Source organism: Amblyraja radiata, chromosome 18 (assembly GCF_010909765.2).
Source record: "Amblyraja radiata isolate CabotCenter1 chromosome 18, sAmbRad1.1.pri, whole genome shotgun sequence".
Lineage (NCBI taxonomy): Eukaryota > Metazoa > Chordata > Chondrichthyes > Rajiformes > Rajidae > Amblyraja > Amblyraja radiata.
The window spans coordinates 19,707,543-19,733,378 of record NC_045973.1 but is presented as its reverse complement, the minus strand read 5'-3'; the positions used below and the strand labels follow the sequence as shown (position 1 = coordinate 19,733,378).

General features: G+C 43.6%; 1 protein-coding gene across 2 annotated transcripts; it reads left to right on the top strand.

Moving 5' to 3' along the window:
- The first annotated feature begins 8,859 nt into the window (after window positions 1–8,859).
- On the top strand, window positions 8,860–25,538 carry LOC116983147 (histone-lysine N-methyltransferase SETMAR). 2 transcript variants are annotated; one of them, XM_033036764.1, is made up of 2 exons: window positions 8,860–9,118; window positions 24,396–25,538. In XM_033036764.1, exons 1-2 carry the CDS (start codon window positions 8,990–8,992, stop codon window positions 25,191–25,193), a joined length of 927 nt encoding a protein of 308 aa, XP_032892655.1. In that variant the 5' UTR covers window positions 8,860–8,989; the 3' UTR covers window positions 25,194–25,538. The 2 variants fall into 2 exon arrangements, with proteins under 2 accessions (XP_032892655.1, XP_032892654.1); XM_033036763.1 differs by having other exon boundaries at window positions 24,393–25,538.
- Window positions 25,539–25,836: the final 298 nt, after the last annotated feature.

Below are 25,836 nucleotides of genomic sequence, written 5' to 3'. Positions count from 1 at the left end.
TGCCCCTACCATTGTGAAGTCTCTCACTAAGTTTTTTTCGTTGTTCGGTTTGCCCAAGGTTGTGCAGAGTGACCAAGGTTCCAACTTCATGTCGAAGGTTTTTGGTCAGGTGATGAAGTTGTTAGATATTAAGCATTGTTACTCCAGTGCGTATCATCCTGAGAGCCAGGGAGCTCTCGAGAGGTTTCACCAGACTTTGAAATCTATGTTGAGGACTTACTGCCTGGAGTTTGAAAAAGACTGGGATGAGGGGGTTCATCTAGTTATGTTTGCGGTGCGTGAGGTCGTGCAGGAGTCATTAGGGTTCAGTCCTGCTGACCTGGTGTTCGCGCATACTGTACGTGGTCCGTTGAGGGTCCTGAAGGAGAAATGGTTGCAGGAGGATACAAACCGTAGTATTTTAGACCACGTCTGTACTTTTCGGTCTAGACTGAGGAGGGCATGCAAACTGGCAATGTGTAATCTTGCTTCTGCTCAGTCTAGGATGAAGGACTGGTTCGACAGGAAGGCTTCTAGTAGGAATTTATCTCCAGGTGACAAGGTCCTGGTGTTGTTGCCTATTCCTGGTTCCAGTCTGCAGGCTCGGTATAGCGGTCCCTATCAGGTGGTTAAGAAGGTTGGTGAGAGGGATTACGTTATTGGTACCCCTGATCGGAGGCGTAAGACTCAGCTCTGTCATGTCAACATGCTGAAGCAGTACCATGAGCAGGAGCCTGTCGAGGTTGATGGGGAGGAGCTGTGTCCGTCGGTTTCGTCTAAGCCTGTTTTGGCTGCAGTGGTGCTGCCCCCTGACACGGGTGGTGATGTGGGTGAGGCACGGTTGTCTGTGGCAGTGACGCAGGGAAAGCTGTGTAACTCTGAGGCTTTGGAGGCGCTTCCCTTGCGGTTGTCTAATTTCACTGGAAGTCAGCGGGATGACCTGCTTGCTTTGGTGGAGTCAAATGGGTCACTGTTCTCGGATGTGCCTTCTCAGACGTCTGTGCTGCAGCATGACATTGACGTGGCTGGTGCTGCGCCAATTAAACAGCATCTGTATCGGGTCAACCCTGACAAGCGTCATCGTCTAAGGAGTCAGGTTGACTATATGCGGCGGCATGGCATTGCTGAACCTAGTTGTAGTCCGTGGAGTTCTCCGTGTCTACTGGCTACGAAGGCTAATGGGGAGGACAGGTTTTGCACGGACTTTCGGAAAGTGAATGGTGTAACTAAGCCGGATTGCTATCCTCTCCCACGGATGGAGGATTGCGTAGATCGTGTGGGAAGTGCATCTTTTGTGTCTAAGTTGGACTTGTTAAAAGGCTATTGGCAAGTCCCTTTGACTAGGCGGGCGAGGGAGATCTCTGCGTTCGTTACGCCTGATGACTTTCTTCAGTACACGGTAATGGCATTTGGGATGCGCAATGCGCCGGCAACCTTCCAACGGTTGGTGAACATTGTATTGTCTGGTTTGTCCTTCTGTGAGGCATACCTTGATGATTTGGTTGTGTGCTCCAGGTTGTGGATCGAACACATCGGTCATCTGAAGGAGGTATTTCATCGTCTAGCGGAGGCAAACCTAACGATCAATCTGGGGAAGTGTGAGTTTGGCCAGGCCACGGTAACGTATCTGTGTAAGGTGGTGGGCTGGGGTCAGGTTCGCACTCTCGAGGAAAAGGTGGGGCATATTGTCGCATTTCCTGCTCCAACCTCTAGGACTGAACTCCGTAGGTATCTGGCTATGGTTGGGTACGATAGAGGATTCTGTCCTAACTTCTCTGCGGTGGCTGCCCCTTTGACGGATTTGCTGAGTCCGAAGGTAGCTTTTGTGTGGTCCGCAGAGTGTCAACAAGCCTTTGATCATACTAAAAGTCTTCTGGTGCGCGCACCTGTGCTTGCGGCACCTGATTTTGAGCGTCCATTTAAGCTGGCAGTGGATGCTAGTGATCGTGGGGTTGGTGGAGTTCTTCTACAGGATGATTCAGATGGGGTGGAGCATCCAGTTTCGTACTTCTCTAAGAAGTTTAATCGTCATCAGAAGTGGTACTCCACCATTGAGAAAGAAGCCCTTGCTGTTTTAATGTCTCGTGGTCATTTCGAGGTTTATGTTGGCTCCTCGAATGTCCCTGTCATCGTACTCACGGATCATAATCCTTTGGTATTTTTGCAGAGAATGAAGAATAAGAACCGGCGGTTAATGAGCTGGAGTTTGCAGCTGCAAGACTACAACCTGGAGGTCAGGCATATCCGTGGCAAAGATAATGTCTTGGCTGATGCATTGTCGCTCCAGTGATGTCTGTGCTACTGAATAGTTGCTGAAATTTGGTGGTGTTTTTTAGTTCATTTTCAGAAACTTATTCAGTATCTTAGGGTGGGGGTGTTATGCGCTCCCTCTGCTGGTGTTATAGGGTACTCACCTGTTTCTGTTTTCTCCTGAGTGCAGGCGTGGCTGTGAGTCAGGAATCACGGGTTTAAAGGCTCCTGTACCCGATTGGCCAAGCTGCGTCAGGTGACGGGTGACTCATCTGAAGCTTAAATACCAGAATCTCCCAGGATTATTTCTCTTCTTCGTCGACCCTGACCTGTGAGCAGTCTGCTGGTGTAAGCTGCAGAAGGCCTGGCCACATGGCATAGAACTTTGTGTACTTTCACCATTCCTTGTTAACAAATATTGAATTGGGACAGATAAGGGCTGACCTTAGTGTTTTCGTGTATTTTGTTTCATGGTTATATCTCTTTAGGCAGGTTTTAGAGTCTCTGGTTCGACGGTCCATTACGTGGCTGGCTGGAGCACTGTTTAATTGTTTGTTAGTCCATCCATATCCCTGACTGGGTTGTTTAAATCAGGTTTGGTTTTTGTGTTCCATTGAATAATTAAAAGATTTTTGAACTTGAACCTGGTTTTTGAATTATGTTACATTCTGAAGCACCTGCATTCTGGAGTCGTAACAAAACGGTAGGGAGATGTCGGAGATGGTCCAAGTGAGTTTGAGTGCAGGATGGAAATGAGTCATGAAGTTGATGTGGTCAATGAGTTCTGCATGGGTGCAGGAGGTAGCACCGATGCAGTCGTCATTGTAGCGGAAGTAGAGTTTGGGGATAGGGCCAGTGTACGCCTGGAACAGTGATTGTTCGATGTACCCTACAAAGAGGCAGGCATACCTAGAGCCCATTGAAGTGCCCATAGCTACGCCTTGGATTTGGAGGAAGTGGGAGTAGTCGAAGTAGAAGTTGGTGAGAGTTAGGACCAGCTCTGCTACGCGGAGGGTTTACCTTCGATTTAAACCAGCATCTTTAGTTCTTTCCTACACATGAGGAATTGAGAATTGCGTCTTTGCAAGGGGCAGGGTGGGAGGAAGTGTAGACCAGGTGATTGTGGGAGTAGGTAGGTTTGTAGTAGATGTCAGTTGATAGTCTGTCCCCTGCGATAGAGACAGAAAGATCAAGAAAGGGGAGGCAGGTGTTTGAGATTGTCCAGGTGAATTTGAGGAAAGGTGGAAGTTAGTAGTGAGTGAATGAAATCAATATGTTCTCCATAGGAGCAGGAGGCAGCCCCGATCCAGTTATCAATGTAGTGAAGAAAGAGTTGGGAGATGGTGTCAGTACTCGTCTCGAACAAAGACTGTTTGATGTAACCAACAAAAAGGCAGTCATAGCTAGGTGCGAGTGCCCAGGGCTATGCCTTAAACTTGAAGAAAGTGAGAGGAGTTTAAAGAGAAGTTGTTGAGGGTAAGGACATGTTCCACCAGGCGAAGGAGAGTGTTAGTAGAGGACAATTGATTGGGTCTCTGTTCAAGGAAGAACCGAAGGGCCTTGAAACCTTCCTAGCAGGGAATGAAGGTGTAACGGGTCTGTAGGTCCAGGATAAAAATGCAGCAATGGGGGGCTTGAAATTGAAAGTTATTGAAGAATTGAAGGGTGTGTGAGGTGTCACAGAAGTAGGTTGGAAGGGACTGGACAAGGGGGGGATAGGATGGAATCAAAATATGTGGAGATGAGTTCAGTGGGTAGGAGCAGGCAGAAACAATAGGCCTGCCAGGGCAGTCCTGATTGTGGATTTTGGGGAGGAGATAGAAGTGGGCAGTGCGGGGCTGGGGATCGATACGTTTGGAGGCTGTGGAGGGCAGATCGCCAGACGCGATGAGATCAGCAACAGTGTGGGAGATGATGGCCTAGTGTTCGTCTGTGGGGTCATGAGGCAGGTATGAGGAGGTATCCGAGAACTGGCATCTGGTCTATGTGCTCTCGGTCATTTCATACACTACACAACAAAAATCTACTCGTGTTCGATTTTATAAATTCACTTCCATATATGCTCAGTGTTATCGGGGAGAACGTTCCAGATTTTCACTATAAATTTGTGTTAAGAAATGCTTCCCAACTTAATTCCAGAATGGACGGACACTTATTGTAATATTGTTTTGCTGAGTACTGAGTAACCCAACAGATAAAATAGTTCTCCTGCATCAGTCTTCTTAAATCTTTCCTTTGTTTTAAACCCCCACTGAACCTTTAAAGTGATGGGAAGACAAGCTGTACTATTATATCCTGTGCTCATAAATGAATAATGTGAGTGCTAGGACATTCCAGGTTTGATTTCTTGTTTGTGTGGTGCCAATGGAAGAATCAGCCTCAGCATTCACCACACTAAGCAAAGCTGAAGAAGGGAAAGATCACTATCAATGTTCTGCAGAGATGCTGCCTGAGCAGTTGTGTTACTCCAGCACTTTGTGTCCTTTTAGGGTAAAAAATTACCAGAGTCCCTGTTGGAAAGTGGATGTGTGAAGACAATGAGATGAAGGCAGCATTGGTCCTGGCTATCCTCACCCATAAGCTCATTGGGTGGAGGAGAAATGTGCTGGGGTTTCACAGACCTCCTATATCCCAGTAAACTGCAAGCTAAGGTCAGCAAGTGTCTCTTATTTGCCTCTTAGCCTCATGTGGAATAAAATGCCTTGTTATTTTAATATTTGGCAACAATTCTACTAGGTCCCTACCAATGGTGTAAGCTAACCTGTCCTTGGATATGTGTAGGAAGGAACTGCAGATGCTGGTTTACACCGAAGACAGTCACAACATGCTGGAGTAACTCAGAGGATCAGGCAGCATCTTTGGGGAAAAGGAATAGGTGACGTTTCGGGTCGAGACCCTTCTTCAGTCCATGGATATTCTGATCTCTTGATCTGAAGACAGAAGTCACAATGAAACAGGAGCCACCAATCCTCTGCCACAATCCCTTTACATACAGTCCCAAGTATTCCTTTCAAGTCAAGTCAAGTCACTTTTATTTCTATAGCACATTTAAAAAACAACTCTCGTTGACCAAAGTGCTTTACATTGTTTAACTCGCATTTATTAACTGCCTTCACCAATACACCTCAAGGTGTTTCATTAAGTATTATGTGATAACACTTCATACCAATGATTGTAACAAGATACAGTATTAGCTCTTGTGAACTCAGAATTGAAAAAAGGGAATAGATTTTACAACATGTCTTAAATATGTCAGGAATAGGTAGGAGGCGAGGGGTTGAATGGAATTCTCGTCTGGGATATTGGCAGTTGAAGGTATTGACAATATGTGTGAAGATTGAAATTAGAGAAACACACTGGAGCAGGGAAGTGGGGAAAATGGGTGCAATCTTTGTAATAAAGTCCCTGCTCCAAAGGGAGAGGAACGACGAATTCTCACTGCATTCCTTCAATGTAGTTTCAACAACTGGATCTAGGTTGAGATGCTTATTACAGTCACGAGATCAGTAAAATTCAGTATTAATAATGCTACTTAACATGTGATTTCAGCAGTGTGTGGTGGGGAGAAGGGAATACTTGCAATAAAAAGATCAGTATTAAGGGTAGCAATCTGAGCAGCAATATTATTCATAAATCTATCTTGATGACTGAACTATACAGCTGCATCATAAAAAAGGAATTGGTTCCAGTCATCAGTGATAATAAAAACCAAATGAAACGCGTGCTGAACATTAACCTACCTCTTCACACCTACACCCTTAACGAAGTGATGTGTGAATATTATTACTTAACAAGTTTTCTGGCCATAAAAGTTTAGGTGGCATTGCAGTAAGTACTCTACTCAAGGGACCCAAATAACTTTAGAAGTACAGCGTGGAAACAGGTCCTTCATCCACTGAGTCTGCACCGACCAGGCATCACCCCGCACATTAATAACTATCCTACACAACCCACCCCTTGACCGTGACCCCACAGGCGAACAACAAGCCATCATCTCCCAGACTGTTTTAGAGTCTGAAGAAGGGTCCGACCCACCTATCCATGTTCCCCAGAGATATTACCTGACCCGCTGAGTCACTCCAGCACTTTATGTCAAGATTTATTTTTACTTTATACATCTGCTTCTTTCATTTATCCCCATAATCTTAATTTTCATTTTGTTTTCGGTCCATTCCAGAGAAAACAACCCAGGTTGTTTTAGTTCTTGGAACTTAGAGCAGCAAAAACATAGAAACAGGCCCTTCGGACCATAATGTCTGTGTAAAACATGATGGCAAGACCAACTTTATCTGCCTCCACCTAATCCATAACTCTCCATTCCTTCCATTTCAATGTGCCTATTCAAAAGCCTCTTAAATGCCATTATGCATCTGCCTCCACCACCACCCCAAGTAGTACATTCCAGGCACTCACTACACTATGTGTAAAACACTTGCTTGGAAATCCAAAAATCCATAATTCGTCCCATGGTTTATGTAGGCAGACAAATCTCCTGGACCCGATCAGAAATATTTTCGACACTGTAGGAAGCTAGAGAAATAAGTGCAGGTGCCCTGACTGAGATATATAAATCACCATTAAATACAGGTGAGGTGCCAGAAGACCGGAGTTTGGCTAGTGCAGTGCCTGTATTTACAAAGAAGAGGTATGAGGAAAAGCCTATGAACTATAGACCAGTGAGCCTAACATCTGTGGTAGGCAAATTATTGGAGAGTATACTAAAGACTAAAATATGCATTTGAAGAGACAGGAGTTGATTAGGGATAGTCAGCATGGTTCTGTGAGTGGGAGATCGTGTCTCACGAACCTGATTACATTTTTTAAAGAAATAATCAAAAAGGTTGATGTGGGCAGAGCCATAGATGCTGTCAAGATAGATTTCAACAAGGCATTTGATAAGTGTTAAGAAGGAACTGCAGATGCTGATTTAAATCAAAGATAGACACAAAAAGCTGGAGTAACTCAGCGGGACAGGCCGCATCTCTGAAGAAGGGTCTCGACCCGAAACATCACCCAGGCATTTGACAAGGCGCTGGCATGGTAGATTACTCTGGATGGTTAGATCACATGGTATCCTAGGAGCGCTAGCCAAATGGATAGACAAGTAGCTTCATCTAAGGAAACAGAGGGTGATGGTGGAAGGTTTTTTTTCAGGCTGGAGGCCTAACTAGTGGTGTGCCTCAGACTTCAGGCCTCAGGCCAGTTCATTGGCTATATTTAAGAGGGAGTTAGATGTGGCCCTTGTGGCTAAGGGGATCAGAGGGTATGGAGAGAAGGCAGGTACGGGATACTGAGTTGGATGATCAGCCATGATCATATTGAATGGCGGTGCAGGCTCGAAGGGCCGAATGGCCTACTCCTGCACCTAGTTTCTATGTTTCAGTGTTGTGACCATTGCTGTTTGTGGTTTATATCAACGATTTGGACAAATGATTACTAAGTGGCACTCTAACATTCTGACATATTGTAGATAGCAAAGATGGTTATCATAGGTTACAACAGGATCTTAATCAGTGATGGGGCTCTGGGGAGAGTTGTAGAGCAGAGAGATCTAAGAGTGCAGGTACACTGTTCCTTAAAAGTGGATCACAGGTAGATAGGATAGTCAAGAATGCTTTCGGCACATTGGCATTCATCAGTCAGGGTAATGAGTATATAAATTGGGATGTTATGTTGCAGTTGTACAAGATGTTGGTGAGGCCACATTTGTGTTCAGTTTTGGTCACCTTGCTGTAGGAAAATGCTGTCTGCGTGGAGTTTTCACATATTCTCTGTGACCGTATGGGATTCCTCTGTGCGGATTCCTCCCACGTCCCAAAGACTTGCAGATTAATTGGCCTCTGTAAATTGCCCCTACTGTGTTGAAAGTGAATGGGAAAGTAGGATAACATAGAACTTGTGTGAATGGTCGATCGATGGTTGGTGGGTGGACTGAAGGGCCTGTTTCCATGCTGTAACTCTTAACATTTCAAATTACTTGAATAACAGTTTAGTTTAGTTTATTATCATTGTCGCATTTACTGAGGTACAGTGAAAAACTCTTTGTTGCGTGCTATCCAGTCAGCGAAGTTTATACATGATGACAATCAACACAATCAATACGCAAAGGGTATATTTCATAGGAGCACAATTTTCCTGCCACTAAATATTGAAATGACAAGAAACATTTTTTTTATCAGTGTGGAAAATCCCATTTTCCCAGCCCTTGGCCTACATCCAGTGTGCTGCAGGACTTTCAAGTGGTCATCTAAATACTTCATGGAAACTGTGAGAGTACATACCTCCACCAGTTGCTCAAGCAGTGTGTTCAAAACATTCTTCAAACCTCCTGTAATTCGCCCATATTAAACCTTTGCCTGCTAGTGGTCTTTAGACCACTAGTTAAGGGGGGGCTGTTATATTAATTTATATTAATATAAAACTAATATTTTATATTAGTTTTGCTGTCAGTAAAACAACACATAACCTGGCCTTTGTCCTTGCCCTCAGTCACCAGCCATGTCTGGGGAACTGGACTGTCAATGGCGACCTCCGGCCGGGAGAGGGAGCGCTTGGCGCCGCCCCTTCGCAGAAACCCCCGCCCACTTACCGGATTGGCAGCGCTGGTGGAGGAGGGAGAAGATGGAGGAGAGAGGAGTAAGGGGTGGAGGTTAGAGTGAGGAGAGAGGAGTGAGGAGTGGGGAGAGCCCAGGGCCCAGGGTCCGAGCGAGGAGTTGGAGTCCGCACCGTTTCCCCTGCACGGCTGCCACTGTTGAGTGCAATGATTGCTTCCAGTCCCCGGGCAATCGGCTCAGGCCGGGTCTTGGCCTCTGACATCTGCTGCGGCCTGGAGAACCTGCCAGTGCCGGTCATTAACGGAGTGGATGATGAGGGGTTGCCTCCCGTGCAGGTAGAGCAGCATTTATTACACTCAAGATAGACACAACATGCTGAAGTAACTCAGTGGGACAGGCAGCATCTTTGGAGAGAAAGAACACTCCCGAGGTCTCTTACACTTGTGTGTCAAGGGAGTCAAGAGTCATGTGCATCCAGGCAGAACCATTGAATTCATACGTGCTCCAGCTTTACATACACATTAAACGCAACAGCACAAATGGAAGGTACAATAAATTATCAGTATTCAGGTAAACGATGTCACGATAGTGCGATTTTCGCAGTCCAAAGTCCATCGTAGTTTATTGCTGAGATAGTATTGGGCAGAGTGGTGCAAGTGCCTGATGGTGAATGGGAAGAAGCTGTTCTTGAACCTGGAGGTCATATCAATAGTAACAGCAAGCAAAAACGGAATTGATGAGAGCATGGTCAGGTGGTGTTGGTCTTTGATTGATATTAGTTGGCTTCTTGAGCCAGTGTTTCCTATAGATTCCTTGATCATGTGGAGGAATCTATACCCGTGATGGACTGGGCCATGTTCACCACTATCTGCAGCCTTCATCCATTGCGTTACATTGTCACACGTAATAGTTAATTCGAAACAATAATGATTCAATTTAATGATACTTTATTATAGGTAGTGAGTTACTAGATAGTGAAATGCTTTGTTTTGCATACAACCCAGTAAAATTATGTAGCAGACCTCGCTTAGGCAGTACACAATTGTCACCACGTATTGGTGGCGATAAAATTACATAAGTACACTGAACAGTCCTATCTCCTGCTGCCGCACATGTCACAGGCATCTAATTTCAAAAATACAATTTTCTGCTGCAAAGCTTTCAATTTTTTGATTGAAGTGTACTTGAACCTTGATCTACAAAACCGTCCTTAAATGTTGATTTTGATTATCAACCTGAAAGTGGAAAGAAATGCAGACATGAAATTCAAAAATAAAACTGCTGGTGTCACTTGTCAGCGAAAAAGTCTCGAACCTGGAACGATAACATCTATATATGCATATTCCTAAAACTCATCTTGCTCGTGTGCGTGCGTGCGATTCATGCCCTGAATTACACCAAAACCGTACTCGATAGTGCTACAATTTTTGGACCACCTTACCCACCATTGTCCTGTGGTGTGGTGTATCAAGTTTCCTTCAGATTAATGGTATATTTTGCATTATTCACATTTAAAACTTTAAACATTTGACTTTTCACTTAACTTCTTAGTGTCAAAAATCCAAATCCCTGCAGGCCCTGCCCGCAACAATGTTGCAATCACAGGACACTGAGTCCTGGCGGCAAGTGAAATCCATTTTTTTTCCGGCAGTATTTTTTTTAAAGTTTAAAATGAGGGAGGGTGAATAAGGGGAAATGAGCCGCCGCTGCAAAGTTGGGGCCTTTGGGCGAGTGGTGGAATTTTGTTTTAGGGGAACGGGTTGCGTTAGGGGAGCGGGTGAGTGGTGGATTAGGCCTCCCGAGGGGGCTGTGGGTTGGAGGAACTGGTTGCGTTAGGGGACCAGGCCTTCCATGTGACAGGGACCCAACGTGTCCCACTTGGTCTAGTAGTTTATATTTCTACGGTTGCTACCTGCTGAGTGTTTCCAGCATCATTTTTATATTAGTAATCCTGAGCTGGGCTCTGGTTAGTGTCAGACCACACCTTGATCATCACATCAGTTCTGCTCAACAATGAAAGCAATACATAAAAACCTTTAGCATGGGGGACAGGAAGGAAACTCTAGAGACATGTTGAATGGTAAATCGTGACAGTTATTTTTTGCCATCACTTTTCGTCTTTTCTGCAAATTGTTGTGCCATCTTCTGCGAGAACAGTAAAACAAGAACAAGGGCGGGCAATATTGATAGACAGATCCACTTCTGTCAAAGGTGAATTTCACCCACTTGGGGCTATTCAAGGTGGCTTCTGAGAAATGATCATACACACATGGACAAGTGGATAGTGCATGAAAATAGCAGATCTGCGATATTCTTTGAAATAAATATGTGGGTAAGACAAGGATCAGAGGATCAAATTAATAAAAAGCAAATTTAGCAATGATCACTGCCTGAAGTAAACTTTTAGGTAGACCACTGGGAATAAATATTCTCCTGTCATTAAAAAAATAATTTTGGACATAAGAATCTTGGGATTCCTCGAAATGGATTAATGGAAAATTTTCTCGTCAACAATGAGCCTGTGAACAAATTATCTTGGGTTGGTTAAGAGATTCCAATTGCACAAATATTTACCTTCTTTAATTAACCATCAGGTTATTTATTTATTCTGCTTTTTTTTAGATAATCCACAATCTGTTTCCAATGGGTCTGCCAGCCCTATGATTGCATTTGACTCATGTTAGTGAGGCTAATCTGATGTCTGCTCTGAAAGGCAGTGGCACAGCTGAGACAGCTGCTGCCTCACACCGCCAAAGCACTGGGTCCGATCTCTACCTCGGATGCTGTCTGTGGAGTTTGCACCATCTCTCTGTGACAGTGGGTTTGAGGATTAATTGACCCCTTTAAATTTGCCCCTAGTGTGTGGGTAGTGCATGAGTAAGTGGGATAACATAGAACTAGTGTGAATGGGTGATCAATGGGCAGCATGGACACAATGGGATAAAGGGGCTGTATCTTTAAACTAAACTATCCCTTTGCTTGCCATTATGCCCAAATGATGAATCCACAATTCTCTGATTTGAAGGCAAAAGTTCCCCACAGCCTTGGATTGACACCTGAATGTGTGAAATGTATTCAAGCTTAAAATATAGTAGATTTGCTGAAGCATTGGTAGATTTCAAACTCCATTCCAGACAATTTTCAAGAAAAAGTTCAATTAATAATGGGTGCATTTAGTAAAGCTATGGAATGCTGGTGATTTGAAGTCAAGTTCTGTTGCTGTGGCACATGATCTGGACTGTGATGGCAGTGTGCAGAGTTTGCTTTTTAAAGGCAGTTCACTTGTGCTGCAATATGTTTCAAGGAAGGTAGATGCAGGGGATTAAAAGTTTACAATCATTAAATATGTGTGCATGGAGCTAAAGAATGAAAACCAAAAAAATGGTCAGTTGACCATTTTGAGAATTAGATGCTAGAGGGCAACTAATTGAGGATAAGTATTGCTCTTCTAATCTGGGAAAGCACTTGAGCCAAATAATATTAATGGATTAATGTTAATGAAGTGATATTACTTAGATTGGAGCAGCAAACCTGACCATTCAGTACATCACCTGAAAATCTATTAAATTAGTTCCACTTTAAACTGACAAGGTCCAAATTAAACTAGAAATGATGCAAAAGAAGATTTACAAGGATGTTATCAGAGGGTTTGAGTTATAAGGATAAGCTGGGTCTTTTTTAACCTGGAGTATAGGAAGCTGGATGGGACCTTGCAGAGGTTTTTTAAATTATGAGGAGCTAAGGTGAATAGCCACAATCTCTTCATCAGAGTAGCAGAGTCTGAAACAAAGGGCAGAGTTTTAAGGTGAGGAGAAAAGATTTAAAAGGAGACCGAGGGGCAAGTTTTTCACACAGAGAGTGATCACCCGTATATTATTCTATCCTGCATTCTAGGGACAATTTGTAGAAGCCAATTAATCTACAAACCTGCACGTCTTTGGAATGCGGGAGGAAACCGGAGCACCCGGAGAAACCCCATGTGGTCACAGGGAAAACGTACAAACTCCGTGCAGACAGCACTCATAGTTAGGATTGATCTTGGGTCTCTGGCGCTGTAAAGCAGCAACTCTACTGCTGCACCACTCTACTGCCCTTACAGGCAGCCAAGTGAGGAACATGAGGAACCCGCTCTTTGGCACACAATGTCTGATGCCAAAACCAACTCTTGTTTGCCTGCACATAATCTATACCCCTCCATTTCCTGCATATCCATATTCCTATCCAAAAGTCTCTTAAATGCTACTATTGTATCCGTCTCCACCACCATCCCCAACAGTGCGTCCCTTTGTGTGTGGAGGTGAGGGGAGTAAAATGAGAGCTGGCAGGTGGTAGATGGATTCAGGTAAAGAGGGATGGATTGCTGAATGGAGTCGAGTGGGGGACAAAGAGGTGGCGATAATAACAGGCTGGGACGTTGAGGTAACCAGGGGCTCAGACAAAGCAAAATGGGAACATAAGTGTGGAAACAAGGTTATTGAAGACACAGCTACCAATTGTTGAACAGAGAAATAGGTCATGAGTCTATAGAACTCACTTCCGCAAAGGATGGTGGAAGCAGAGTTTTTATTATTTTTGTGGCAGAGGAAATAGACTCTGAATCAGCAAATAGACGAAAGGTTGCTGGGCTTGGGCAGAGACATTCTCTTATTAAATTACCACATAGACACGAGAGGAAACTGATTAGTCCTGCTACAAATTCATATGTTTATTTGAAACACAGTAGACCAGTTCGATTGGGCATCACCTGGGTCTGAGCACTGTGGAAAGTGGAAGGCTGTGGAGGGAATGGTGTATGGGGATAAGGATGGTGAATTATACATAAGGGCATATAGTGTGTGAAATTTGATGACGATCATTTCGGTAGGTGAGCAAGACTCTGTGTGGGCCAGAGTCCAGACTGTGGTATTTTATTGGTTTGCAGTCTGAGTGGTCAACAAGGTGGTGGTGGCCATTTAAACTCCAACAATATAATTGAAGTGAAAATTCATAAATAGACATTTCAACAACAGTAGTGTGAGTTAGGAGCAGAGATAAAAAAAGATATCGAAGGTGAAGGGGGAAAGATTAAGGTAAGGAGAGAGGGAAAGATTAATAGGAACCTGAGGGGTAACCTTTTCACACAAATGGTTGTCGGTGTATGGAACAAGCTGTCGGAGGAGGTAGTTGAGGCAGGTACTATCGCAACATTTAAGAAACATTCAGACAGGTACATGGATAGGACAGGTTTAGAAGGATTTGGGACATACGCAAGCAGGTGGGACTAGTGTAGATGGGACATGTTGGCTGGTGTGGGCAAATTGGACCGAAGGGGCTGTTTCCACGCTGTATGATTCTATGACTGTATGACTCTATCTCCTTGGTGCAAAACCAAGCTGGAGAGTGAGGTTACTTCAGATAGTGCAGAAAAAACAAATCGAACTGTGCTAGATTGGAGTTTCATGAGAATGGTGCAGCCCAGTGCTTCACTGGATTCCTCTGGTGTAATGAGCTGCAGATATCAGCTTTGTTTCCCCCCATATGCTTCTGCCAAATGGCAGTTAAGTCGGTGACAGTGGTGGATACTTCCATTGATGCTTTTGGTCCTGCTGGAGTGACGAGGAATGGCTATGTAATACTTCAGTGTAGGTTTCAGACACCAGATGGTGCTAAATGCCACTTGCAATAGTTTCAATTCCAGACTAAAAATATTTAAAAAAAAACATTTCTAGAATTGTTCTTATCTCTTATGACTTGACATGTCATAGAAACATAGAAACATAGAAAATAGGTGCAGGAGTAGGCCATTCGGCCCTTCGAGCCTGCACCGCCATTCAATATGATCATGGCTGATCATCCAACTCAGTATCCTGTACCTGCCTTCTCTCCATACCCCCTGACCCCTTTAGCCACAAGGGCCACATCTAACTCCCTCTTAAATATAGCCAATGAACTGGCCTCAACTACCTTCTGCGGGAGAGAATTCCACAGATTCACCACTCTCTGTGTGAAAAAAAGTTTTCCTCATCTCGGTCCTAAAAGATTTCTCCTTTATCCTTAAACTGTGACCCCTTGTTCTGGACTTCCCCAACATCGGGAACAATCTTCCTGCATCTAGCCTGTCCAACCCCTTAAGAATTTTGTAAGTTTCTATAAGATCCCCCCCTCAATCTTCTAAATTCTAGCGAGTACAAGCCGAGTCTATCCAGTCTTTCTTCATATGAAAGTCCTGACATCCCCGGAATCAGTCTGGTGAACCTTCTCTGTACTCCCTCTATGGCAAGAAGGTTTACAAGATTAATTCCTGCAATGAGGGGATTGACATATGAGGAAAGGTTAAGTAGGCTGGAACTCTACTCTTTGGAGTTTAGAAGAATGAGAGGCGATCTCATTGAAACATATAAGATCGTGAGGGGCCTTGATCGGGTGGATGCACCGAGGATGTTCCCAATGATCGGGGAAACTAGAACTAGGGGACATAGTTGCAGAATAAGGGGGGGCTCTTTTAAAACTGAGATGAGGAAGAACTTCTTCACCCAGAGGGTGGTTAATTTATGGAATTCACTGCCCCAGGGAGCAGTGGAAGCAGAAACTTTAAATATATTTAAGACTAAAATAGATGGTTTTTTAGCTGCCAAGGGGATAAGGGGCTACGGGGAGAGGGCAGGGATATGGACCTAGGTATGGTTAGTATAGTAAGACCTGAGTGATCTCCTGGACAAGTGTCGATCGCCTGGATTGGGGTCGGAGAGGAATTTCCCGGATTTTATTCCCGAATTGGACCTGGGTTTTTATCCGTTTTTTTGCCTCCCCCAGGAGATCACGAGGTTCTTGGGGTGGAGAGGGGTGATAGCGGTATAAAGGGGAGGGTAGTGTCTTGTGTTCTGTGTCTTGTGTCTACTGTTTGTGGGTAAGTGTGTCTGTTTAGTGTTCAGCCATGAGCGAATGGCGGTGCGGGCTCGACGGACCTGGTGGTCTACTCTCGCACCTACTTTCTATGTTTCTATGTTTCTATGTAAGAATGTCTTTCCTCAGATTAGGAGACCAAAACTGTGCGCAATACTCCAGGTGTGGTCTCACCAAGACCCTGTACAACTGCAGTAGAACCTCCCTGCTCCTATACTCAAATCCTTTTGCTATGAATAAAGGAGAAATTAAAAGTATAATAAAGTATTTCTACATGAAACACCCTTCCCGGCCAGAAAAGAATAAGGGTGATGAGTTAATGAATGTAATAATATTCGGCATCTACCCATGCACTGACAATTTTCCATATAATGTGGATCATCATCTATGACCAACTGTTGTTGAGTTGGCCTGTGGGACATCTTATTGATCACCGTTACTTATCTTGAAAGGCAATAACAAAGTGTTTGGGTGTTGTTGGTGACTCTGAGCTACTAATAGAAGATGGAGGACTTTGATAGCTCTAGCCATGAGGTAGTAGTGATGCTTACGAGGAGTCTGGAGATGAAAGGGAAAACAAAACATTGCACTGATTAGAAGTTTAGAAGAATTAATACATGGACTGCATCTGCACTGTCTGAGATAAAGTTGTGTAAAAATTTAGACTTGACTATATGGAGAGCATTGTAGTGACAGATTGCTGTAGTGTTAGTATGAAAACTGCAAGTGGTAATGTATACTAAAAGAAAATCTGCCTTCAAGAAGAGGAAGAACTTGCATTTGTATCTCATCTCCCAGAATTTAGGAAAGGGATATGTTACTCTGGTGTATTGGCTTGACCCAAGGAGTTGACCATTCCTTTCCCTCTACCGATGCTGCCTGACTTTCTTCCTCAGTTTGTTTTTTTAATGCTCCAGATTCCAGCATTTGTAATCTCCTGTGTCTATCTACCATTAAGTTTAATTGCAGTCACTGTGCATTCAAGAATCGGCTTTTGCTCAGCTGGTTGCATTCTTGTCTCTTGAGCCAATGGCTTTGAGTGGAAGCCCTATGCAGAGATCGAAAATATCGGGAATTATCGTGTTTGCTCACTGCATTTCATCAAAACTAAGGCATTATTGATGTTTTGATGAAATGCAGTGAGCAAACGCGATAATTCCCGATATTTTCGATCTTTATATCTGCACGGCCAACAACTTCCGCTGTTATTTTCCCTTCAGCTCTCTCTTGTCTTTACCTTCGTTTTTCTTTATCTTCTGGACTCTAAAGTAAGATAGCTGTGTCTCACGGTCCCCCTGGACTGGCACAGTTATTTACAGCTCAAAAACGGGCCGTTTTCGCAGTTTTTAACAGGTTTGAAAGTTCGCGTTTCTAGCATCAATAACATGTACTGGAAGTGACGTTTGTACCCCAGTTAAAGTTTGCGGTCACGTGGGTGAGGATCTATGATCCAGTGACCTTTCGTGAAATCACCCTATAGTCCTCAAGATGAGTTGCATCGATACCTCATATTGTTAAGAGAACAATAGAACCCATTGGAAGGAAGTAGAGAGTTTAAAAATAACAAATCAGGGCAAGAGAAGCAATATAAACTGGAGGTGGGAGAGGGAACAAACTACTGGAGAGGGAGGAAAACAAATGCTGCAAGAAAGTAGAGTTTAGGTCAGCAAATAACATATAACATCTGAGAAATTTTAGTGCAGAAAATGGTTATTCTCAGCTGGTGTTGCAGTGGGACGTAGACCATATTGCTGACTGGGGTCTTACAAATGTTATTTATACCTGATACCTAAACATTGTGTAAATGAGCAGGGGCTTAGAAAATGTGCTGCTTGTGACTGAAGTCAGAGGAAAAATATTGCATGAGCTGTGTCACATAATTGCAATGTGACTAATTGTTTTATAATTGAATGCCATATGATCAGATCTCTAGATCAGCACTCTGTTAGTGGTTAAGAATCCGTTTATATTCTGTACTTGAACTCACTCAAACTGTACTTGAATTGTGATTAAATCAGTGGGATTGATGGAGAGGAAGATTGGACCAGCGGTTGTGGGGGAATCAGGATTCAAGGGGTTTCAGGGAGTTGGGTTGAGTTGGGAGGGTTGTGAAATGGCAGATTGGATCTTGCGTGTGATTGGGAATTTGAGATTGGATAAACGACTTTGGAAATGGTGGGAGGCAGGAAGGGGGATGATTGATGTAGGGTGCAGTACGTGGGAGGGAGGCCAGAAAGGTGAGTAACTAGGGGACTTCAAGGACTCTCATTCCATACTGTACTGACCATGTTATCCCAGCATCATTTAGTTATGCTAACTGTAAGGGTTATATTATTCACATTTCCTGCAAAGGAACATTGCACCAGAAATTATGCCATCTGTGTGCCACAAAGTTTTAGTTTAGTTTAGTTTAGAGATACAGTGCGGAAACAGGCCCTTTGGCCCACCGGGTCTACGCCGACCAGCGATCCCCGTTTATTAACACTATCCAGCGCCCACTAGGGACAATTTGTACATTTACCAAGCCAATTAACCTACATACCTGTACGTCTTTGGAGTGTGCGAGGAAACTGAAGATCTCGGAGAAAACACTTGCAGGTCACGGGGAGAACATACTAACTCCGTACAGACCGCACCCATACTCGGGATCGAACCTGGGTTTCCGGCGCTGCATTCGCTGTAAGGCCGCAACTTTACCGCTGCACCACCGTGCTGCCCTTTATTTTGGGGAGCAAGAGTGACTCCTTCCAGAAAGTGTTTTGTGCCATTTTAGCATTGCTGCAAAATGATCTGGAATTGTAAATACGGTGTTTAACTCCAGCAGAACAAACATTTCCACATATAACTCTGAAAATACAGTAATACACAGTTGAATTTTGAGGCCAACGTGTTTTGGGTTTGTGTCGGGCAAGTTTAATGTTTCCTTCTAAAAACAGCCCGTCTCCCTGAAGCTGGCTTTCTGGAACAGAATTAAATGAATAGAATTTGATCTACTTTTGTTGTATTATTTATTATTATTATCATTAGCTTGTGCTAAGTTACAATATTGTGTTAATGTTTTTGTCAGGTTATTTTTATTCATCATGTTTTTGTTGGAAGTGTGTTTTTTATTTGACGTTTCACATTACAGTAAATCGTGGAGAAACATTGCATGTCGGATGTCAAATGAATTGTAACCTAATTAAATGTTATGGTCAAATCTCCAGAGCTGCATTGGGAATCTCTCTTAGCAGCACATGTTTGTCCTTAAACAAACATGACTGTAATTAAACCGAGCAAACATTTGTATTTTAGCAGATTGCCCAACTTTCATTGGTTACCCCCTCCACATTAAACCTGGTTCCACAGGCCTATATGTAGATTTACAATATAAAATGTGGACAAGCCAGGGAATTTTTCTTTAAGAATTGTAATTTAGCTTTTTAGTTAGAAGCATCTTTTACCAAAAAAATGGATTTCAGAAGATTTAACATCGGGGAAACAGTCATTTGTATTTTTTTTAGATAGAAGATCAGCTATGATCTTGTTGAACTGCTGAATGGATTGAAGGATCAACTGGCTTACCACACTACCTTTTCTCTGTTCCTATTCACAGCTTATATTGATGTGGTGTCCGAGCACCCTCTTGGACTTTTATCATTTCAGCCTATCAACATAGCCTTTTGTACCTTTCCCCCAAGTTATTTTCCATTTATTCAGCGGCACTGAGTTCCATATTCTAACTATCCAATAAGTAAAGAAACTTTGTTCTAACCAGATTTATGTGTTTGTGTACTGTGTTTTTGCACTCCCACAAACAGATGTATCTTCACTATATCTGCACCTTTATAATTATAATTTATTCAGATCATTCTGCCTCTTTCTCTTCTTGGGTCATTGAATAATTTCTGGAAAAGAACAATGGACATTGGGAGCTTGAGTTGGGAACTGTCTTTACTCTGAATGGCAGGATCATAGACACCTTGGAAACAGCCCTTTCACCCCAACTTGTCAATGCCGGCAAAGTTGCCCAACTGAGCTAGTCCCATTAGCTTGAACCTGGCCCATATTCTTCCAAACCTTTCCATAATTGCCAAAGTCTCTTTTAAATATTTTAATTGTGCCCACCTCTACCATTTCCTCTGGCAGCTTATTCCATGTACGCCCCACCCTCTGTGTGAAAACGTTGACCTCAGGTCCCTTTTAAATTATTGCCCTCTCACCTTAAACCCATGCCCTCTTGTTTTAGGCTCTATCCCCAGGGAGGTTAACCTCATGCATGCTCTTCATGATTTCATATGCCTTGATGAGGTCACCCCTCACAGTGCCGGATTTAGATGAAGAGAGGCCCTAAGCTGTTCCACTTGTGAGGCCCCCAACGACCGGACAGCCATGGCGGCCAAATCTCCCACAATTCAAAGCGAGGGAGAAAGTGCCCAGCGCCGACCAGTTGCCGTTGCAGTGCGCATGCGCAGGGCGGCCGATGATGTGCTGGCCGTGGTTGTGCGCATGTGCAAGGCGGCCTGCCGTGCCGGTGGATGAGGAGCTCGGCGGCCCGGACACGGATAGCGGGGGGAGATGGAGAGAGAGAGAGATAGAGAGGGGGGCCGCCCAGAGTTGAACGGTAGGTGTTCTGCCTTGGCCGGAGGCCCCCCTAGACCTCGAGGCCCATCAATTTTTTCGGGGGGCCCCCTAGAAAGTGGGGGCCCTAAGCTATAGCTTGTTTAGCTTATACGTAAATCCGGCACTGACCCCTCAGCCTCCTACACTCTAAGGAAAAGACAATCCAGCTTATTTAGCCTGCCCTAATAACTTGAATCCTTCAGTAAGATCTTTGTAAACAGTTTTTTCGCCTTTTCTAATGTTATAACGTTGTTCCTATAGAAACAGAGAAAATAGAAACGTAGAAAATAGGTGATGAGGAGGCCATTCGGCCCTTTGTGCCAGCACTGCCATTCATTGTGATCATGGCTGATCATCCACAATCAGTAATCCGTGCCTGCCTTCTCCCCATACTCCTTGATTCCACTAGCCCCAAGAGCTCTATCTAAATCTGAATTGGCCTCCACTGCCTTCTGTGGCAGAGAATTCCACAAATTCATAACTCTGGGTGAAAAAGTTTTTTCTCATCTCATTTTTAAATGGCCTCCTCTTTATTCTTAGATCTGGCCCCGGGTTCTGGACTCCCTCAACAGATAATAGGTTGATACAGGTTAGTGGTTTTGATAAGCAGATGATCACGAATTCTCCCGAGTTATTCACAAATTCTCCCGAGTTTTCCCCTTGATTCAAACTTGCAGAATGTTCGTAACGGATCCGTAATAGTCCGTAGATATATCGTAAACCAGCCGTAGGTACTCGGGGCATCCTCCCGACTATTTTCTTTACTCGTGGACATTTTTTATCAGGCTGGAAAAAACGTCCCGACTTACCTGATGCCCCGAGTACCTACGACTGGCATAACGAGCCGCTACGATATAACTACGGACTCCTACGGGCCCGTTACAAACATTCTGCAGACTTGAATCAAGGGGAAAACGTGGGGGAATTCATGAATAACTCGGGAGAATTTGTGTATTACCTCGTAAAGTGGGACAGGCCCTTAAGTGGGAAGAGCTGTGGAATGGCTTTTAGTAGATGGCTTTTTGATAAGGCACGCCTGGTCGTGGAGGACTGGCCTCAATAAAGTACTGAGATGGATTTGCATACCCAGATCCTAGATGAAGCTGACGTGTTTAGTTTTTTTTAGTTTGGAGATGCAGCGTGGAAACAGGCCCACCGAGTCCATGCTGACCAGCGATCCCCGCACACTAACACTATCCTACACACACTAGGGACAATTTAAAATTATACCAAGCCAATTAACCTACAAACCTGTATGTCTTTGGACTGCGGTTGGAAACTGGAGATCCCGGAGGAAACTCACACGGGTCATGGGGAGAATGTACAGACAAGCACGTGTGTCACTCTGCTCAGGAGGTTGAGTCTCCTCAGGATCAGATTAGTTAGTCAGGTTCCAGTCTGAAGATCATTTCACCAAGTGGTCTGAACATCAGGTGGTTGCTTGTTGATTCATGGGATAACGATCAGTTCTGACGTCATAAACCACAGATACATGAGAAGCAACTTTATATGGTTTTGAGTACTGCATCTAAACTGTCCGATTGACCATTTTCTACATCCTGCTGGAGCGAGGTAGCATTATTACTGATGCAGGCCATAAGACCACAGGGCAGGGGAACTAATTACATGAGATAGATACAAAATGCTGGAGTAACTCAGCGGGCCAGGCAGCATCTCTGGAGAGAAGGAATGGGTGACGTTTCGGGTCAAGACCCTTCTTGAGAACAAACTTCAGTCCCAAAAAGTAAATTGATGCAGCAACACTCCAAAACAGATGTCCATAAAAGTATCAAAAGAAATATGGGATAGGAAAATAACAGTGATTGAATAGAGAGTGATGCAAAGAAGTGTTAGCTTCTCCCAGCTGCATGCAACAGCAGAAAAGAAATGTATACTCTCCACGTTTAGCACCAATGCCAAGCTGATTGCCTCTGGTTTCCTTTTTGAATTCTTCAAGTATCATAGAAAACCGCAGCAATTTATAGATTCAGACACACAGGAAAGAAAGGCGTGCATATATATCTCACTTTGAACACCCCATCTAAATTGCAAGATAAACGGCATAAATTGTGATTGAATTGCAGACAAAACCAGGTAAAACTACAGAAAATAATTTCTGACATTAATAGTGATAATTTACAAAACTCAGTAAATATATTTTGTCCTGGAGGAAAATATATTAAACCATGTAAATACCCTTTGTACATTATTTAACGAAAATATGCAATTGGTTAGGCACGCCTCGACTTCCTCATCCACAGACCACAGTCTGTTCGAATTGGCGGAAACACTTCATCCTCAATAACAATTAGTATGGGAGTACCTCAAGGCTGCGTGCTCAGGCCCCTGCTTTACTCACTCTATACCCATGACTGCGTAGCCGGACATAATGTGAACTCCATCATCAAGTTCGCCAACGACACCACTGTTGTTGGACGAATCACAGATGGGAACGAGTCAGGGTATAGAAGTGATATCGACTGACTGACCAAATGGTGCCAACACAACACCTGGCTCTCAACATCAGTAAGACCAAGGAACTGATTGTGGACTGTGGTAGGGGAAGGATGAGGACCCACAGTCCTGTTCACATCAATGGGATGATGGTGGAGAGGGTCAAATTCCTGGGCATGCATATATCCGAAGATCTTTCCTGGACCCAGCACACCGATGCAATTATAAAGAAGGCACATCAGCAACTCTACTTCCTGAGAAGATTACGAAGTTTCGGCATGTCGAAGAGGATTCTCCTAAACCTCTACAGGTGCACGATAGAGAGCATCCTGACTGGTTGCATCGTGGACTGGTTCGGCAACTGGAATGTCCACAAGCGAAAAAGACTACAAAAAGTTGTGACTACTGCCCAGTCCATCACCTGCTTTGATCTGTCTATGGGATCTATCGTAGTCGCTGCCTCAGCCACAGCCGCTGTGTGGGGGGGTGGAAGAAGAAGAAAGGAAGAGGCGGAGACAGTGGTCTGTGGGAGAGCTGGGAAGAGGAGGGGACGGAGGGAGAAAGCAAGGACTACCTGAAATTGGAGAAGTCAATGTTCATACTGCTGGGGTGTAAACTACCCAAGCGAAATATGAGGTGCTGCTCCTCCAATTTGCGGTGGGGCTCACTCTGGCCATGGAGGAGGCCCAGGACAGAAAGATCGGATTGCACTATATTTGTTATTTATCGAACTTTTTCTTTTTTTTTTCTTCCTCCGTTATGTACTATGTTTACATATTCACATATTCTGTTGTGCTGCAGCAAGTAAGAATTTCATTGCCCTATCCGGGACATATGACAATAAAACACTCTTGACTTGTACTTTTACCCCTTATTTCTATTTCAAGAAAAGAGCATTATTTCTGGATTTAATATGCCTGGCCTGCTTTTATACTTCATTTAGCACAATTAGCACATCATACGGAGCACAGGGACCAGCGGTAATAGACCAAGGGCATTTATCTGAAACCCATATTTACGTAAGTCAATTAGCCACATGCTTGTTAAGATTGTGTCAAGAGACACACAAGTCCCAGTTTAGAAATGGGTAATGAACTCTTGCTAAATTGGAATCAAAGTTTATCTGATCACACTGTTGTAATTTTACATTCAAGTGAAGAGGTGAACATTATTTTACAGGTCATGGGGTGATGGGATAATATGTGCACTCATGCAGCTCAGCTTTCTGTGCTTGATAAAGATTAGAATTATTGAGGATCCCTGTTGTTTTATTTTTCTATAATGTTTTTAAAAAACTTTTAATGTGGTAAACATTGCCTGCAAATAGATTCATACCAGGAGGAGCAGCAAAGCGATCCGTGCTCTGCTGAATGTACATGCTGTCCGTCTTTTATGTTAGATATTTGATTTTTGCTTTTAGTACAGGCATTTTAGGTAGGACTAGGTATACTTAAACATTCAGTTTTACTATGGCACCATGGTACACAATTTGAAGAGTTGGAGAGCATATTAATAGGTATAGTGACCAACTGATTTGAGCATTTAATAGTATAGAAAGACCCCTTGACTTCAAAGGGTCACTAAAAAGCATTTAAAGTGACCCTTTGAAGAAGCCAGATAACAGAAGGCTGTGGGAAGAATCACATTAAGGATGTTTTGTGTTTGTCCCAGCAGTATACGCCTGAAAATGTGGCTGGGCCAGGAGAAGATCTTGATCCCACGGAAATAAATCTTCCAGGATGTGACTGCTTAACCGCTTCCTGTAAGGCGGATACATGCACTTGCCTGCAACGGTTCAAAGGAGCTTATGATGAAAGCATGTGCCTTGTGGACCTGAAAGATAAGACAAGCTACTCCAGGCCAGTTTTTGAGTGTAACATCATGTGTAAATGCAGTGAGGCCTGTAAGAACAGACTTGTCCAAAACGGTCTTGTCTTTAAACTGCAGGTGTTCAGAACGTTAATGAAAGGATGGGGCCTTCGGACACAGGAACCAATTACGAAAGGAAGATTTGTTTGCGAGTATGGGGGTGAAATCATTGGTTTTCTGGAAGCCAGCAGGCGGATCCAGTGCCAAAACTCTGACGACATGAACTATATCATCGCATTGAGAGAACACCTGAGTACTGGAGAAATACTGCAGATTTTTGTTGACCCTACCCACACTGGCAACGTTGGCCGTTTCCTCAACCATTCTTGCGATCCCAATCTCTACATGGTTCCTGTTCGTGTTAACTCCATGATTCCAAGATTGGCCCTTTTTGCAGCTCGTGATATTGCAGCAGAGGAGGAGCTGTCGTATGACTATTCTGGAAGGTTCAATAGTCTTGTGAAGGAAGACAGAACGGAGGAAGTGGCTGGTGGACAGACTCTTTCCCTTAAGCCATGTTATTGTGGTGCACGGACATGTATTGGCTCCCTGCCCTTTGATAGCTCACTCTATAATCTCAAGGACAAGTTAACCGTGACTTAGCTTTGGCCATTGTACACTTTTAGCTTTTGATTCAGCTCATTTGAGTTTGCAGTTAATACTTGTTGATGCAGTAGTATGGTATGTGTTAGCCATTTACATTTGCAATATACACATGTGAAAACACAGTGTTAGGTTATTTATGATTCATCAGTCACTTGCACTTATTTTTTAACAAGAACATCACAATGTTGTCTCAAATTGCATTTTCAGTGGTCATTTTTCCTATTTTCCTTAAATGTATAGATCCATTTGATTGGAGAATTGGAAAAATCTGTCCAGACCTGAGAGAATATTTGCTTAATTTAGCTGATCTCAAGCATCTGATTAAATTGTGTGGCACAACTGGATTTTCTCTCACCTATATTATTTTCATAAATGGTTTCATGGCGAATCATCACACTGGGCATTTTGGGACACACTGTTGTCATGTATGCTGTCACAGAAGGGATTAAGGCAGTGGCTGGACCTCATAGACATCCAACACTTAGCTGACTTATTCATCGTTGTCAAAGACACCTTCCACCATGCAGTTAATTAATAAAAAGTAATGGGAAACATCCCCTGTTCATCATGGGATTCCAGTACCCATCTTGCATGGTGTATACACATAAAAGTTAACCTTTTGTTGATAAAATGTTAAATC